At 55.7% G+C, this 16,315-nt stretch overlaps 5 protein-coding genes across 5 annotated transcripts; 2 read left to right on the plus strand and 3 right to left on the minus strand.

Annotated features, from left to right (window-relative positions):
- Positions 1–377: 377 nt before the first annotated feature.
- CDEST_08538 (uncharacterized protein) lies at positions 378–2,705 on the plus strand. The gene is made up of 2 exons (XM_062924697.1): positions 378–1,870; positions 1,966–2,705. The coding sequence occupies exons 1-2, from the start codon at positions 1,599–1,601 to the stop codon at positions 2,315–2,317; spliced, it is 624 nt and encodes a 207-aa protein (XP_062780748.1). The 5' UTR covers positions 378–1,598; the 3' UTR covers positions 2,318–2,705.
- Positions 2,706–2,735: 30 nt separating this feature from the next.
- CDEST_08539 (Putative large-conductance mechanosensitive channel/anditomin synthesis protein L) lies at positions 2,736–4,468 on the minus strand. Its single transcript, XM_062924698.1, has 4 exons — positions 4,090–4,468; positions 3,765–3,965; positions 3,455–3,599; positions 2,736–3,402 (listed from the first exon to the last, which is right to left on the minus strand). The coding sequence occupies exons 1-4, from the start codon at positions 4,266–4,268 to the stop codon at positions 3,340–3,342; spliced, it is 588 nt and encodes a 195-aa protein (XP_062780749.1). The 5' UTR covers positions 4,269–4,468; the 3' UTR covers positions 2,736–3,339.
- A 235-nt stretch (positions 4,469–4,703) lies between these two features.
- CDEST_08540 (uncharacterized protein) lies at positions 4,704–6,454 on the minus strand. Its single transcript, XM_062924699.1, has 2 exons — positions 5,670–6,454; positions 4,704–5,615 (listed from the first exon to the last, which is right to left on the minus strand). The coding sequence occupies exons 1-2, from the start codon at positions 6,079–6,081 to the stop codon at positions 5,104–5,106; spliced, it is 924 nt and encodes a 307-aa protein (XP_062780750.1). The 5' UTR covers positions 6,082–6,454; the 3' UTR covers positions 4,704–5,103.
- An 814-nt stretch (positions 6,455–7,268) lies between these two features.
- Positions 7,269–12,767, plus strand: CDEST_08541 (Putative AAA+ ATPase domain, ABC transporter type 1, transmembrane domain-containing protein). Its single transcript, XM_062924700.1, has 13 exons — positions 7,269–8,507; positions 8,562–8,778; positions 8,830–9,575; positions 9,628–9,801; positions 9,851–10,016; positions 10,077–10,427; positions 10,493–10,616; positions 10,678–10,749; positions 10,808–10,858; positions 10,920–10,984; positions 11,049–11,214; positions 11,291–12,268; positions 12,388–12,767. The coding sequence occupies exons 1-13, from the start codon at positions 7,344–7,346 to the stop codon at positions 12,626–12,628; spliced, it is 4,515 nt and encodes a 1,504-aa protein (XP_062780751.1). The 5' UTR covers positions 7,269–7,343; the 3' UTR covers positions 12,629–12,767.
- Position 12,768: 1 nt separating this feature from the next.
- CDEST_08542 (uncharacterized protein) lies at positions 12,769–14,841 on the minus strand. The gene is made up of 2 exons (XM_062924701.1): positions 14,297–14,841; positions 12,769–14,124 (listed from the first exon to the last, which is right to left on the minus strand). Exons 1-2 carry the CDS (start codon positions 14,388–14,390, stop codon positions 12,770–12,772), a joined length of 1,449 nt encoding a protein of 482 aa, XP_062780752.1. The 5' UTR covers positions 14,391–14,841; the 3' UTR covers position 12,769.
- Between the last annotated feature and the right edge of the window lie 1,474 nt (positions 14,842–16,315).

The raw sequence follows: 16,315 nt of genomic DNA on the forward strand, positions 1-16,315 counted from the left end.
TCCAGCTGCAGACCACACGTCGGTCGTCTTTGCAGTCTATTCCGCGTCTTGTGACATCACTGGAGGAGAGCCCTTTCTTCGCGTCGCTCCTCTGCCTCTCTCATCCTTGCGACTACATTTTGGCATAGAGAAGGCCCACTCGTACAAGGGGACGACGACATACGAGCATGTCTAATCCCATCGGCATCCCGTCCTGTCTTTTTCCCCCGCCCCCTTGACAAGCTCCGAGCCTCCGACGTTTCTGCTCAAGGCCGCTCCCCTTTCCGCTCGCTGCACCAGGAACCAAGGAAGTCGCTGCCAATGGGACCTATGTCACTACGTACGACGGTGTACCTGAATAATCCGAGTAGCCCAGGACGCGGAGCACACCAGTTCGTGACTGCTGCGACCAGAGAAGAGGCGATGACTCCGTCACCACGCCTAGTGTCTAGCCCAGCAGCCTTTATCGCGTCTCTACCACGTCCATCCTATGCTATCAACTGCCGATACTGGCATCACGGTATCTGTGTCGCACTGGTCTACGGTTCTCGTCCCGTCTTCCGTCGTCCAATTTATTCATGCTTCAAGGGCCTTCGTTGTTGTTCTTCGTCTGATCTATTCCGCTCCGCCCGGAGCACCGTTCAACCAGGGCGTCTTTCAGTCTCACCGCAAACGCCTTGGCGAAGCTGGGCCTACGGCATCCGGAGGGCCACTGCTCTGCCGAGATGTGACAACGAAAAACAACAAGCCCGCGTCGACAGCTCGTTTGCACAGCGAAACACCTTATTGGATGTCGTCGAAAGAGCACGGGTGATCATGTACAAATGCCGAAGTTGGTTACAATGCAGCCTCTCGTCCCGGAGCTCCCTGAGATGATCAGCCCCGGACTTACCAAAAACAGACCCACTGCTATCGCCCGTTTGAACAGCAAAAGAAAGTTCGGCTGCTCGCCAAGCCAGTATTCAGAGACAAGCCATGCGCGACGATGCATCAAATATTCGTGAATGCCTTCCTGAGCATCGAAGAAACAGAGATGCGCTTCGGAGATCGGTCTAATTACAATCCGTGAGTGTCATTACACATATTCATGTCAATCAACGGAGATCGCCGCCAGAATATGTAAACTCGACCCCCGCATCCAAGCATTCATTGATGACCTCAATATCCTCAGTCATTCATATGCGAAGGCATCATACCCTGACATGCATCAAGGCATCGGTTGTCGTCAGCTGGCCACCATAGCAACAAACGAGAGTCGGAATGAACTCACTGGTTCGTCTACTGGGTCGCTCTTCTACTCTCAATTGGAGCACTGACAGGAGGCTATGGTTCGTATGTGATCAAGTCGTGATTGCTTCCTTATTGTAGCCTAGAAGATAGAACCAACGGTTTGGGATTGCTTTTCGCTTCCAAAAAGCAGCTAGGACGCTACGAGCGCTTGGCCGGAAAGGGAATGAACTTTTGGGGGCCCCATATGCTTCACTGCGGCACAGTCGTATTTGAAGGAAATTGTCATTGACGAAGGGGGAATATATCTGGTTGCGAACCCGCGCGCTTGGCCACAAAAGAGGCACCCATTTGTTCACGTTTCCGTATCGACGTGTCCATTACATTTCACAATGAAGAGCTTCGCAACGGTCCTCCTTGCTCTCTTGGGCGGCGTCACGGCGCAGACGACAACAGTTATTGAGGTCGTGAACCCCTTTTTCGGACACAACCCCTTTGATGCCTCTATTGTGGATGTCAACCCTACCGCGACAACGTACGCCGTGTACTGCCAAAGGAACAGCACCAACTACCAGTGTCGAGGCGATCCTTCCGGCAGCACCATGACACTTGTGGGGGGGCCTTCCACCGTCGAGGTCCATATTGAGCAGCCCGAAAGCGGACTGTATGTTCTGACTTATAACAAGCTGTGTCCCATCACCAGCGCCTCAACAGTTCGGCAGGCGGGAAGCAAATAGCTGACCATGTGGCTTTCTGTAGATCGACCCAGTTCATCGGCACCATCTCGGGAGGCCAGCTGGATTACGAAGGCGTCATCATGAGGAACGGGAGGACTGCCCAAATCGCCCACATGGTCATGTCGCCCGTCACGAACGAGGACGCCCGCGTGCCCCTTACCGTCACCGCCGGCGTTGAGAAGCTGCTGGCCCAGGCCACAGCGACGACGGAGTCCAGCGGCGCGCAATCCGGGCCGACCGCGACTGGCACCCAGGCCACGCTGACGTCTACCCCGGCGTCCACGCCAAACGCAGCTGTGTCACGGGCCGGTCAGAAGCGGCTTTTGAATGGGATCGCCGGTACTGCTGCTGTGGCGGCAGTCATGATGCTCTAATCCGCATTAGAGATTTTCTTGAAGTGGGAGAGGGGCTTTCAGCATGCGAAAGGAGATTCGCCACGGAGAAGTTACGCATCAAGACAGCCGTTTTTCAACGGGAGAGAAGAGTCGGCAATACGAATCTGATGCTCTTTGACGCCCGGCGACTGTGGTTTGCGCCGTTTCCGATTGTCCACGGTGGGAGTCGTTGTTTGCCGCGGCTCATGAAAGACAGTTCCCGCTCACTGTCCGTCGTCCAGGCATCTCTCCCACTCAACCACAAACTTCCACCGCGTGTCTTTAGTATAAATACGTCCCGGATCAGTTTTCTCCTACTGGAGGGAAACAGAAGCCCAGTGAGTGCCCGCTTTCCACTCCCGGCCCTTGTCCCACTCACTCTCTGTCCCAAAAGCAAAAAAAAAAAAAAAAAAAAAGGAAGGAGGAAAAGAACAAGAAAAATGACACGGAGCTTGGCGAAAATATGGGCATCGATTTCGGTGGCTTGGCCGGCGTGTTCATCATCTGCTTAACTGCATGGATAGTGATCCGCCACAATGTATCGTCGCGTATCGAGAAGGAGCATCCCCAACACAACGGAGGGACCCTCCTTGAGACGATTCCCTTTGTATAAGGTGTCTAGGGGCGGCCACGAAGGTGGTATGGATGGGCTAGTTCGGTTTATCTATGGAGCGACTTCCACGAGGCACTGACAGCCTGATACATAGTAGCGAAAGCGTTTAACGGCGTTGGATCAAAATGGTTGGCACTCATGCTTCTTTGCTTGTTAGGCGACGACGGATCGAAAACGAAGCTTATGGTTCTTTTCTCGACCCAAAGAAGCTATTGAGTATAATAATAGTGATTCAGGAAGATAACCATGCCGACGAATGCTCTCACAAACCTCCCCCCAGCCGGCAACACATTCGCTATGTCAAAACACTGATCCAGGACAAGGGCAAATGGCCATGCACGCCGCCGAGTTACGCCCCGTTCTATTCAAACCATGCAGATTTCTTCAAACACTTGAAGGCATGTTAAATCTAACGGTGAGCCCGGTCCTCGCGGCCATCTTGCCAGCTGGTACAGTTGACGCAGCGTTGCGCCTGGCGAGGGGTGTTAGCCTTCGCCTTCCTTGTGGCGAATTCCTGGACTTACCTTATTGCTAATTCGCTTGCGGCAGTACTTGCACTTAACAGTATGCTTAATAATCGGTTCTGGGGAGAAGAACTGGAAGACGTGGGCCAGGCCGTAGAGGGAGATGCCGACGCAGAGGAAGGAGACGAGTTGGTTAAGAAAAGAGCTGCGGGCTCGTGTCAGTCGCGCCACCGATACTTCAACCAGCAAGTCTTTTGACACAACGATTCAGCGAGAATCGTGCATGCGGCACGCCAGACGCCGTAGAAATGGGAAGTAAAGGGGTTGAAAGGGAGAGAGAGCCCGAGAGCAAAGCACACGAGAAACATACCCATAGGCGAGTACGACGGCGCCATCGTCCTTGGCGCGCTCGAGGGTCGTATACTTATTATCGTGGTTGTAGTTGGGCCCACCTCGAAGGACGGCGAACTTCTGCTCCATGTTGCGGTTGAGCGGGAAGATGACGGATATGGGGGGCATGATGATGTTCTGCACGAAGCTGTTGACGAGGGTGGTGAAGGCGGCGGCGATACTGTGGGGAGCGAGGTAGATGTGAGCCTGACGAACCAGACAAGACTCTTCCCCCGACTTCCCCGACTCTGCACAAATGCACAGGGAACGAGACGGGTTTTAAGGGGGAGGAGGATAAAACCCACATCAGACCAAAGGCGATCTCAAGGATGTTGCCTTGCAAAGCGAAATCGATGAAGCCGTCCCAGAAGCGGCGTGCCTTGTCCCGGCCTCGGCCGAGAAGCGACTCTCCCTCGTCGACGTCGCTGTTGCCTCGCATGTTGGCCGCGGAGGACATGCGGTCTGCGAAAGGGAGGGAGGGCATGTTGCTGAGATCATCTATCGCGCTCGAATCTTGGGGCAAAGACGAAGAATAACAGAGGAGCAGGGCCCCCGAGGACAAGGACGGAAGAGCTTGAACGGACCTCAGAAACGTGAGTGCGCCGACGTGTTAAGGCTGTGTGGTGTGAGAGCAGGTATCTGGGCCGAGCGAAAGGTGTAGTTGGACAGTGGAGCGGTCGGAGGGCCACGCTTGGGTTCGGCCGGATTTCGAGACTGGGCAGTGGTTGCCTATTTGGAAGGGATGACGTACCCCACATTCCGGGACACGGGACACCGGAGCCGGCAGGCGGGTCCCGGGATTGTTTGCGAGGGGAGGGCCGGGCCTTTGCCATTAATGAGGCCGACAAGGCCCGTCATATTCACACAAAAGAGCGTCGACAAGTAGGAGAGGTAGGTATCATGGGAAAAATTCGAAACGGTACATTCACAACACCCACGAGGCTTCGGTTCATCTGGTAAGGAACCACAAGCATGGACCGCGGAATTAACTGGGTGCTATCCTTCAATGGCATCGGCCATTAAGATGGTTCTGAACAATCTACACTAAACTGTGCATTCTATGGGTCCGTGTATCGCAACAATGGTATCTCGGCAAAAATGAAGGAAAGTAAAAAGGATCGTGGTGTCGGGAACCAGCTGTGGTATACCGGCTACCAGGCCACTGACCCGACACAGGTATCGTTGCAAAACCAAATCGCTTCCATATCGTAGCTTTCCCAATTCGAGATTCAAGAGACGCACTAGTGTTTACCTCCCCCTCTTTTCTTTCTTTTTCTGGTTCTGTTGGTGGTGGGATCATGCAAAACGCGCATGCACCTTTAAAAGCTGCCCTTCTGGTGGCGACGTTTCTCGCTGAAACCACGCCTGTGGGTCGATCGCCTCTCGACGCAGAACTGCGTGACCCAGTAGACGGCGGCTGCGAACATGACGGCGAATGCGACCCACGAAATGATCATAAACTTTTGTCCGGCTTCGGCCGAGATGCCAATGTCGTCGCCAATGTCTGTGATCTGCTTGGCGCCCTCCTTAGCGCCGATGGTCGTGATGAGACTGCCAGCAAATAGGACGAGGGCGGCCAGGATGGCGAAGACGAAGTTGGTCACCGTCGTGCGCTTCTTGAAGCCGAGGAAGAAGGCCGCAAGGGAGCCGAGAACAGCGAGGCCGGAGAAAGCGATGCCCAAGACGTAGAGGACCCAGATGGCGAGGAGGAACTTGTTGACCTTGTCCAGGGTGTCCTCGATGGTGTCGGGCCAGTTGAGGTCGGCGAGGCTCAGGCGCAGGGGGCCGATTGAGAGCTCCTGGTCCAGCATCCTGGTGAGGTTGACGTTGGCTGGTCGGACGTTAGCACCGCATCATGGGACTGGATACGTGTTGGCACACTTACGACCAGGAGACGGCTGAGTGCAGTTGGTGACGTTCAGCCAGGCGTTGGGCGCCGTCACGTTGGGGGCGAAATCGCCCTGGCATACGTCCATGAGGTGCAGCGAGTACCACTCAGAGACGCCCAGCTCGTCGGCGAGGCGGTCAGCGACGTCGTTGCCGATGTCGTTGATGATATCAGACACGCGGTCGCTGACGCCGTCGACGAACCTATCGAGGAAGCCGTCCGTGGTCGAGGCCGGGTCGGCTTCTTCGGTGGCGGTGGGGACCAGGTTGTAGCCCAAGGTCGACATGTTGAGGCGGACGACGTCGTAATCCTCCATGAAGCCCACCTTGTGGCCGGCGAAGAGGGCCAGGAAGGAGAGGACGAAGGCCACTATGGACAGCACCAGTGGTACTATCACGGTGAAATGCATGATGCCGGCGGTGGAGTATCAGGCTCGGGTTTGGTTCAACAAATGGAAAGACGGTTGGATGATGGGGTTGTTATCGGGCAGACAAGCGGGCGTACAGCAGATAATGTGACTTTGAACCTGTGATGTCGACGGATGCGCAATGGGCATTGCCTATTATTTTCTGGTATCACAACGATTGCTTATGATTCTGGGCCCTTTTTTCTCAGGGGTTCGACGGCAAAGGGTCCTGGCCTTAAAGAGGGAGGGAAGAGCAAGCAGCCCGAAAGCCGCGGGTGAATCACAGCAACCCATTCTTCCAAGACCTTGCAAGGAGCGGCAATGATGCAACCGAGCAAGGCCTGACTGGGTGTGAAAGAATTACGGTGATGGGGACGATGGACGGCTACGGGGAGAGCACTGGCATCATCTTGGCCACACGGGGCGGGAACAACACAGAAAAGTGCTGTCGAGCCTGACGTGGCCAAGGAATTTAGTCATGTGTTACCGGGTGTGGTTGTTGTTGTTGTTCTGGTCCAGTTTGCGTCATCGGTCTCTTCTCTCTCTGAGCCACCGCATTTATTCCCCGGTCGGTCCTTCTGCATTATCGGCTACAGACCCACTTAACTACGCCGGGTTAGCACCGTTTGGCCATCCATCGGATGACGCCCAGCAAAACCTGTTTGGACAAGACAGGAGGGCGACAGGGATGCAGCGGCAAGTTCTGGGGAGCCCACAGCCAGTCGAGACCCTGAAGGGTCCTGCTTCTGAGGTTGCTTACCGCTTATGGCCCTGGCCGGATCGTCTCTTTTCGTCTTGCCTGGTTGTTCCAATCTCTCCTGCCAGACAGAGGGGGGATGGATTGAGTTTGTCCCATCTTGGCATGTTCATCCCAAGACGACGAAGTTTCAAACAACAAGTCCTTTTTGCGAAGAGTGCGAATGCCTTCACATCGCTCCTCCTAACCCCTATGTTACCCCCTTATCTTATCCTTCCTTGCGCTTTCGGGGGCCAACGGCGCAGTCACACCAAGACATGCATCTCTCGCCGGAGTTTCTTTTGATTGCCGTGCTTACTTTCAGTCTCCCACCTTCCTCAATCAGGCAGCTGTTCCAGGGGACGAATCCTCCGGCCAAGACCGGGTTGTTGCTGAACGCCCTATTTAAAAACGGCGGCCCTCCCGCTCTCAGGTTTCCATCGTCCTCTCTCCCCTTTCCCTTTCCTACCTACATAGTTACCCATTTATGATAGGTAATCGTTTATCAAAACAATAATTCACCTCAGCCATGGCTACCTCATCCTCCATCGGATGCTCCCCAACTGCCGACGACGCCTTCGGCCCCATCGTCCAGAACTGCCGTCACGGTTTCGACTTCACCCTGACATTTGAACAATGTCTTTTCACAATCTTGCCGGCGTTGCTCCTACTGCTCGCCGCACCTCTCCGCCTCCGCCACCTCGCCAAACTTCCTCGTGCCGTATCCGGCACCGCCCTCCGCCTCGCCAAACAGGCCGCCATCGGTGTTCTTGCCGTACTGCAGCTCGCCCTTGTCGCGCTGTGGGCAACCCACCGAGAAGCGGGCCGCCTACGCACCGTCTCCATCGTAGCTTCCTGCGCGTCCTTTGCCGCCGCAGTCATGTTTGGTGGTCTCTCATCTATAGAACACGCGAAGAGCCTTAAGCCTTCGTCCATTTTGAATATATATATGCTCGTGTCCCTGGTGCTGGATGGAGCAATCCTCCGCACCGTATGGCTGTCGCACTTAAGCGTCACCATTAGCGCCGTCTTCTCCACGTCTTTCGCGTTGAAGGCGGTCATCGTGATCCTCGAGGCCTGGGGGAAGACGTCGTACCTCGCCGGCGGTCGTGGGTCGTACAGCCCCGAGGAGACTAGTGGCATCTACAGCCGCGGTCTCTTCTGGTGGCTTACGCCCTTGCTGCTGACAGGGTTTCGTCGTCTCCTGAAGCCGTTGGACCTGTTCGTCTTGGATGGGTCCATGTCGACTGCCGTGCTGGACGAGAGATTCTGGCGTGACTGGAACAAGGCGTCGTCGTTCTCGGCCGCCGTCCAGCCGGACGCATCACCTCGTCCGAAGCGTCACCGGCTCATCAGGACCTGCGTCAGTACGCTGAAGTGGCAGTTGCTGGCAGTCATCCTGCCGAGGATATTTCTGTTGGGCTTCACCATCTGCCAGCCCCTGATCTTGAATCGATTCCTCGACTTCCTACAGAACACTCCCGAGGATGTCAACTACGGTTATGGCCTCATTGGCGCCTACGGCTTCGTATACCTCGGCATCTCCGTCTCATCCAGCTTTTACTGGCACAAGGCTTTCCGATCCTTGGCCATGCTCAGAGGCATCCTGGTTACTGCCGTCTACTCCAAGACGACCGAGTTGCGCGTCGCACCCGGAGACAATTCTGCCGCGGTGACTCTGATGTCGACCGATGCACGTTCTCATCTCACCACGACTTCTTTGACTGACTACTTACATTGTGTCTAGGTCGATGTCATCATCCGTGCCTGGCGCGAAGTCCACGAGTTCTGGGCCAACACCATTCAAATTGCCCTCGCAACATGGCTTCTCAGCACACATCTCGGCTACGCAGCCTCCGGTCCCATCGTGGTCTCCGTCGTTGCTTTGATCGCCACCGTCTTCTTCGCTCCTGCCGCCCAGAAATACCAAGTCATCTGGGTTGAGAAAGTTCAGAGGCGCATCGGTATTCACTTCCCCCCCAACGTCTCAGATGTCGTACTGACTTGTGATAAAGGCATCACCTCAGCCATGGTTGGCCACATCAAAAGCATCAAGATGTCAGGACTGACGCAAATGCTTTCAAAGACCCTGGCAGACCTCAGAATCGACGAGATGAAGGCGGCAACCCCCTTCCGCGTCATCGGTGCCATCACCTCGGCTGTCGCGCAGGTGCCCCTGATGCTTGCTCCGGTGGTCGCCTTCGCCATGTACACGGCCATCGCGGCCAAAACTGGTCAGACTCTTGATGCCACCAAGCTGTTTGCTGCTCTTTCTTTGATCATTCTGCTCGCGAATCCCCTTTTTTGGATGTTTGAGGTTGTCTTGGACATGAGCGCTGCCCTTGCGTGCTTCCAACGTATCGAGACGTATCTGACCGAGCCGCCTCAGGTTGAGTATCGGTCATTCCCTTCTGACCTACAACCTGGAACGCAGTCCACGGGATCATACAGGTCTTCCGAAGACATCCAACTACAAACTCTTGAGAACAGAGGAGAGCATGCTTTGGAAAGGAACCCGAGCACAAGGCCTGCTCTTAGTGTACAGGAAGCGTCTCTGAGCTGGAAGGATGAAGCTTACTCCATTCTGAGTGGTCTAAATTTCGACATACAGAAGGGTCAGCTGGTGATGCTCGTAGGGCCTGTTGCATCTGGCAAAAGCACTCTCCTGAAAGGCCTCCTTGGCGAACTACCTCACGTCACAGGGACGGTTGCCCTTTCCAGCACCCGTGTTTCCTGGTGCGAGCAAAGCCCATGGCTGATCGTATGGACACCATCGAACTATTGCCCGGTGTCCGAGCTGACCAGCTGGATAGAACGAGACAGTTCGTAAGAACATCATCTGCTTCTCCGAGTTCGATCTACACCTCTATCGACAGGTTCTGAAGGCCTGCGACCTCGAGAAGGATCTCGCCCAGCTCCCAGAGGAGGACCTAACAATTATCGGCAGCAAGGGTATCGTCTTGAGTGGAGGTCAAAAGCAGCGTGTCGTAAGTGAACCCCCCAAAACGCATTGTAGTTCAGACTGACGATGTGCAGGCCCTTGCCAGGGCTATTTATTCTCGGCCAGAGATCGCCTTGTTTGATGACATATTCAGTGGATTGGATAATCACACTGCCAGAACCGTGTTCCAGCGCATCTTCAGTGCCGATGAAGGCATGCTCAGGGCTTGGGGAACTTCAATTGTCCTTGCCACTCAGTCCGGTATAATCCCCTTTCAGTCATCAGGTCCGAAGTAAACACATGACTAACAAGAAACTGTAGTGAGCTTTCTGTCCCGGGCAGACATGATCGTCACTCTCGGAGACGGCAAGATCGCAGAGATGGGAAGTTTCGAAAAGTGTCGAAACGCAGATGGCTATGTCGGCAATCTCGTTGCGTCGGGACCCCTCAGCCGAGATGAAGACAAGGCGCAACAAGAGAAGACCGACAATGACACAACGTCTCAAGTGCTACCAGAGAGTAGGGCCAAGGCGGTCGAGGAGCAAGAAGACAAGCGGCGGCAGCTGGGTGACTGGAGCGTCTACGGCTACTACTTTGGCAGTGTCGGGACCGTCCTCGTCGCCATCATGATATTCCTCCAAGTGACCTGGGCCTTCTTCTCAACATTTCCGAGTAAGTCGAGTAGTTATTCTATTTATTATTCTGTTTGCGGCCCATCGCTGACAACAGGTGGTTAGCTATTTGGCTAAAGTTCTGGACGGACGCCAACGTCAAGTCCCCAGGACGACACGATGCCTACTATCTCGGCATCTACGCGGCTCTTCAAATCGGAGGTGTATTTAGCTTTGCAGTACTCATCTGGTAAGTCCGCCGTACTATGTGTTGTCAAGTTCAGCTTCTCAAAAGATCCCTCAACAACCAGGTTCGTACTCGTCCCAGTGGCAGCGAAATCTGGAATCAACCTACACCAGAGACTTCTCAAAGCCGTCGTGCAGTAAGTTCCGACCCCCATCGTCCAACCAGCACCAGCTCAAATCTGATCATTTCGTTAGTGCTCCTCTCTCCCTTTTCACAAGCACAGATATCGGCTCCATCACAACCCGGTAATTGATGGATACCTTACTAGCCCCCCCCCCCCCCGTCAACACGTCTAACATGCCTCAGATTTTCGCAGGATATCGGCCTGATCGACCGAAGCCTACCCCTGGCACTGGTGATTTCTCTTGCAAGTAAGAATCCTTGTTGCTCACAACTATTGTAAGCCGCGATGAAATTGACTCCTGGTTATCGCAGGCTTCTTCACTTGCATTGGCAAGGCCTTCCTCATAGTCTCGGTCTCGTGGTACATCGTCATCAGCTTCCCCGTTCTTATTCTCGTCTTCTACTACATCCAGCGGGCCTACCTCCGCACCTCCCGTCAGCTACGTCTCTTGGACCTCGAGGAGAAAGCTCCCATCTAGTAGGTAGCAGCAGGAAAATAACCCCACTCATCCAAAACACTTGGTCCCCTCCTCTAGAAACTGACACGAGCCCAGCACACACTTCCTCGAGACTCTCTCGGGCCTCCCAACCCTCCGCGCCCACGCCCTCACCCACGCCACTATAACCCGCTCCCATGCCCTTATCGACCGCTCCCAGCGGCCCTTTTACATCCTCCTCCTCACCCAGCAGTGGCTCACCCTCGTCCTCGACCTCGCAACCGCCGCCCTCGCCGTCCTCGTCGTCGGCGTCGCCGTCCACCTGCGCGCCACCGCATCTATTGGCCTCACGGGTGTTTCTCTTGTCCAGCTCATCTCCTTCACTGAGACCCTCAAAATGCTGATCCAGTTCTGGACCTCTCTCGAGACTTCCATCGGCGCCGTCGCGCGCATCAAAAACTTCTCCGAGGAGACAGCCGACGAGGTCGAAGACAACCGTCTGACACGGCACGACCGGGCATTGGAGACGGACCTGAAGAGCGGCTGGCCAGACAGGGGGGCCATAGAGATTTGCGACGTTTCCGCGTCTTACGACGCAACCGGCCCAGGCGAAGACGGAAAAACTGCCGCGACGAGAGCCCTGGACGGCATCTCCATCTCCATCCGTCCCGGCGAGAAGATCGGCGTCGTGGGCCGCACGGGAAGCGGCAAGTCCTCCCTTCTACTCGCCCTTATGCGCCTCCTGCCGTTGTCCTCCGGGACTATATCGATCGACGGGAGGCCCATCGACTCTTTGCCCCTCCTGCCCCTGCGGTCGGCCCTCATTGCCATCACCCAAGACCAGTTTATCCTTCCTGGGACGGTGCGACAGAACCTCGACCCCCTTGGCACGGCATCCGCCGCCGGGGACGCCGCGGTCGAGTCGGCGCTCGCGCGCCTCGGCCTCTGGGACACAATCCGAGACAACGGCGGGCTGGACGCCGAGTTCGCCGAGGAGGCACTGAGCCACGGGCAGAGACAGCTGTTCTTCTTCGCGAGGGCCATCTTGAGGAGGCACGTAGGACGGGTGGTTCTCCTAGACGAGGCGACGAGCAGGTGTGTTTCCTCTTCCTCTCCCCCCCCTTTCCCCACCCCTCCTTTCCTTTTAACTCTAAGAAAGAGGGGAAAAGAAAAGAAAAGAAAAGGATGACAGTGTGACTGATGAAACGTCCCAGCATCGACGCCCACACCGAGAAGATGGTCAGAGACCTCGTCCGCGAAGAGTTCAACGACCACACCGTCATCGCCATCGCTCATCGTCTGGACACGGTCGCCGACTTCGATCGCGTCGTGGTGCTGGACAAGGGCCGCGTTGTCGAGGTCGGCAACCCCCAGGACCTCTTGCTACAGGCAGATGGAAGGTTCAGGGAGCTCTGGGATGCCAGCAGACAGCACGGAAGACACGACGATGCTTAGTGTCGGGAAAACCTGCCTCGTTCGTTCATGGAAGAAGACAGCGCGCGTGCTCAGGCCGGATGGAACGATTTAATGTTCTTCCTGATTTCGTGTTTGTTTTAGTTTTGCCATTTTTTTGTTGTTTACGTGTTTCTCTGCTACCTAGTACATAAATGACAACCACACATCGTCGATGGGATCTCTGTCCACGTTGATAAACCTCCCTTTGCCGGCTCTTTGCGCAGTGATGTATTTCTCAACCGCCCTGGCCGTCCCGGCCGCCTCGCGGAACCTCTCGGAATCAGCGATCGGCGTGTCCTCGCTCACATCGTATCCGTACGTCAACTTCAACGTCGAAACTTTGCCCCACGGCCCGGCCCAGTCGACCTTGTCGCCGTCGGCGTTGGCCATGAGCGCTTTGGACCACGCCCCGCACCCCGTGAGGTCGAGGTACTCGAGTCTATAGAGGCACTTACTCAGCTTCCGCAGCAGGATGACGGCCTCGGACCAGTCGTTATCGAGGGTGTGTGCGTACGCCCCTGTGCCGGAGTACTGCTGTGTCAGGCCCTCGGGCGAGACAATCGTGGAGAACTTGGCGTTGGGTGTCAGCGACGGCTCGGGCCAGTAGGCCAAGCTCAGGTGTGTGAGAGTGGGAAGCTTGGCTGCGAGTGCGAGGAGCTGCTTCCACGAGACCCCAGCGCCCCCGCCTTGCCGGTGGACGCTGGGGGCGACGGCTAGGCAGAGGTGCGTGAGGTTGGGGAGGAGCTTTGGGGGTAGCGACGGAGCGTCTGCCGTGTCCCAGGATTCCTGCACCGCCTCGGACGTGCACGCTAGCTGCTGAGGGAAGAGGACGTCCGACAGCTCCCTGACGGATATGGAGTGGCCCAGCGAGCCCGTCAGATCTAGGAAGTAGATATCGCTGTTCAGAGACACGAGCGCCTCGGCGTCGAACTGGCGCTGCTGGTGCGTGTCGTCATCTTCGTGCCCCGGAGCAGAGGACGGAGGAATCAGGATGTTGCGTAGGTCAGCAGCGGAAACACCGCGCTCGTACCATACGCCGACGTATCTTGCCAACGAGGCCCTGACGCGGCTGGGTAAGGTGTGTAGATAGTACTGATCGTAATCCCTCTGGAAGTCCCAGTCCAGGGCCATCCTGCGCAACATGATGTCCATCAGGCTACCCTTATCCGGCTTGTACGTCCCCGGCAGGCCCTGAATGGCCTGGGCGCCGCGCTGGGCGACGGTCGCGTGAGCGCGCTGAGCATGGTTGGACGATTGTGACAGCCAGCTACGTGGAGGAGGCGGGCCCGGTGGCACTCTCCTGCCTGAAGAGTCGAATCTCGGGACACGCCTGGGCGGCGGTGGGGGGGTCTCTGGGATCTGGAGGATCTGTCGGAGGGCGGGCGGGACGGTAGGAGCAGTGGCTGCGGATACTGCTGCTGCTGATACTGTCGGGGTAGCGCGGGAGGATCGACGGAGATCGGCCAAGAGTTCGTTGACGCCCTTATGTTGGTTCTCTGTTTGTGTTGCTTCGCTGTCAGTTGCAAGAGCGCGAGCGACGTCACATCAGGGGATCCCCGGTGAAGGAGAAGACGAGAGGAGAGGGGTGGGGTGGGAAAGGGTGTATGCGTGGGCCAGGGCGTGTGGGAAGTGGAAATGGGAGTTTGGATTAGGGTACAGAGTACTGACGGGCAGAAGAAGAGGCTGAAGCTGAGGCACCCAATGACGACGGAGCAGTCGACTGCGGCTTCGAATACAACGCCTGGTGTCTTTTCTTAGGCATGCCCGGGAGAGGTCCGGATACGAGACGGTGGCGAGGGAGAAGCTGGGGGAGAGAAAGTCTCCAAGAAAGAAACAAGAGAACGGCTGAAAGAGATGGAGAAGAGGGACGCAGAGGGATGGTGAGCCGGTCAGAGGGGGAGGAGATAGGTAGAGTGAGAGAGAGGAGCTGTCGCGTCGCGGTTGCAGAGGGCAAGCAAACTTTCTGACGAGCTTGTGTCGCTATGTAAGTAAGTTGTCACTACGGTTTGCGTCTGCCTAGGCAGTAGTCAGCGACAACTAGATGAGTCCCAAACCAAGTTCCTTTTCGCCTGTGAGTCACAGCCCTGTTCGATTCAATCCCGAGCGAGAGTCGGAGTCATACTTTGGCAGCCAGTGGAGTGCTTGTTGCTCACATCAGAAATGGGATCGATTCTTACGGATTAGCGACGGTAACAGTAGTAGTAGCCGTACCTAACCCCGTAACAGCGACTAGCGAGAGGCTTGGACTTGGAGGAAGAACAACGTTGCTGTGAAAAGGACATGCTGAAACAGGACTAGCACCTCCTCCTCCCGCCTTGTTTGTCAGCATTTGATGGCGAAATGTGGGTATTCACTCTGTTCCAGACCCGGTCTCCAAGCACGTCCGCTGCACTAAGACGCGCTCTCCCCCTCCCTCTCCCCACCCCCTGCCGCATCTCTGAAATGGGCCGCCGCCGGCTCGGTCGCCCTTTTACTTCCGAGCTTCAAAGTTCCAACAAACACATGGTCAGAGCGTTCGGAAGTGAAAGAAAGGTGGGCCCGGCCCGTACGGACCCACTTCACCGGCCAACATTCGGCACGACACTCGTAGGATACATTCGGTCCTCCCTCACAACGACGCAATTTTGACAATACTCATCTTTTCGGCCCGATTTATAGAACTTTTTGCACATCTGGCCTGATTGTTCTCAGGCCATTCGAGAGGATATGAATGGGAGACCTGCCGACGTGGCAAGCCCTACTAATGTCTGTTTTCCGGGTGCCGGAGCTAGTAGTAATGCCATCTTAGAGTTTAAAACTACACCCATCAGCCCATGTGCCACAAACCTTGATGTTATGTTTCAGGGTTCCAAGACGACATAAGGTCTGGCTGGCCCTGTCGTGTCCACCATCTGTCCGGATGTGGAGGAAGCACAGTCTGTCAGTCGTTCGGTGTGCTTTGGGCATGCCTTTACTCAACATGTCTAGCCTGCTCTGGCACTGAAATATCGGCCACCAGAGCCGGTGAGAGATTTTTACCGATGACAAGATCGCGAGCCACTACTCCACGCCACGAGATGGAACTGAAAAATACACAAGAGAATAACAATAGTAAATGAAAAGTGGAAATCCACAGGGAAGCTTGTTGAATGTGGCATGCTGATACTCTGAATTCAAACTTCCGCTTGATAGCTTGCGGTAGTCATGAACGCCACCCGCGTTGGAAAATTTCGCTCGTCCAATCCCTGCAATTCAATCCTGCTCTCGTGTCCAGGTGATTTGGTTCCTCGTGTCCATCATGTTTGCCAAAGATCACCGACCTTACTGGTCACATTGGCCAACTACGCCCGCGTGGCCAGAGGGCATTTTGTGTGACCCTTCATACTTCAACCTGGACTCGAAGCGGCATGTCTTTCAGCTGTTCCTGTCCGAATTTGTCTTGAACAGGGCATGCGAGGTTCTGGCTCAGCGGCGGGGAGTGGGCTATGCATCGTAGTCAAATTGCGGGTGCTCGCAGTTGTTGACTTTCTTGCGGCATCATTAGACTGTCACAGCCACGAGTCAATGGCGCGCTGAAGATGCCACTTCCGCTTTGCTTGTCCTAGTGAGCGCTGGACTAAACTCTGGACCGTTGTCGGCGTACAGGCATCAGCCGTCATCTAATTCTGGGAGACCAGCCGCGGCTAAGGGGTGAAGAGGTGTTATCTT

The sequence above is a fragment of the Colletotrichum destructivum genome, chromosome 5, assembly GCF_034447905.1.
Source record: "Colletotrichum destructivum chromosome 5, complete sequence".
NCBI classification, from domain to species: Eukaryota; Fungi; Ascomycota; class Sordariomycetes; order Glomerellales; family Glomerellaceae; genus Colletotrichum; species Colletotrichum destructivum.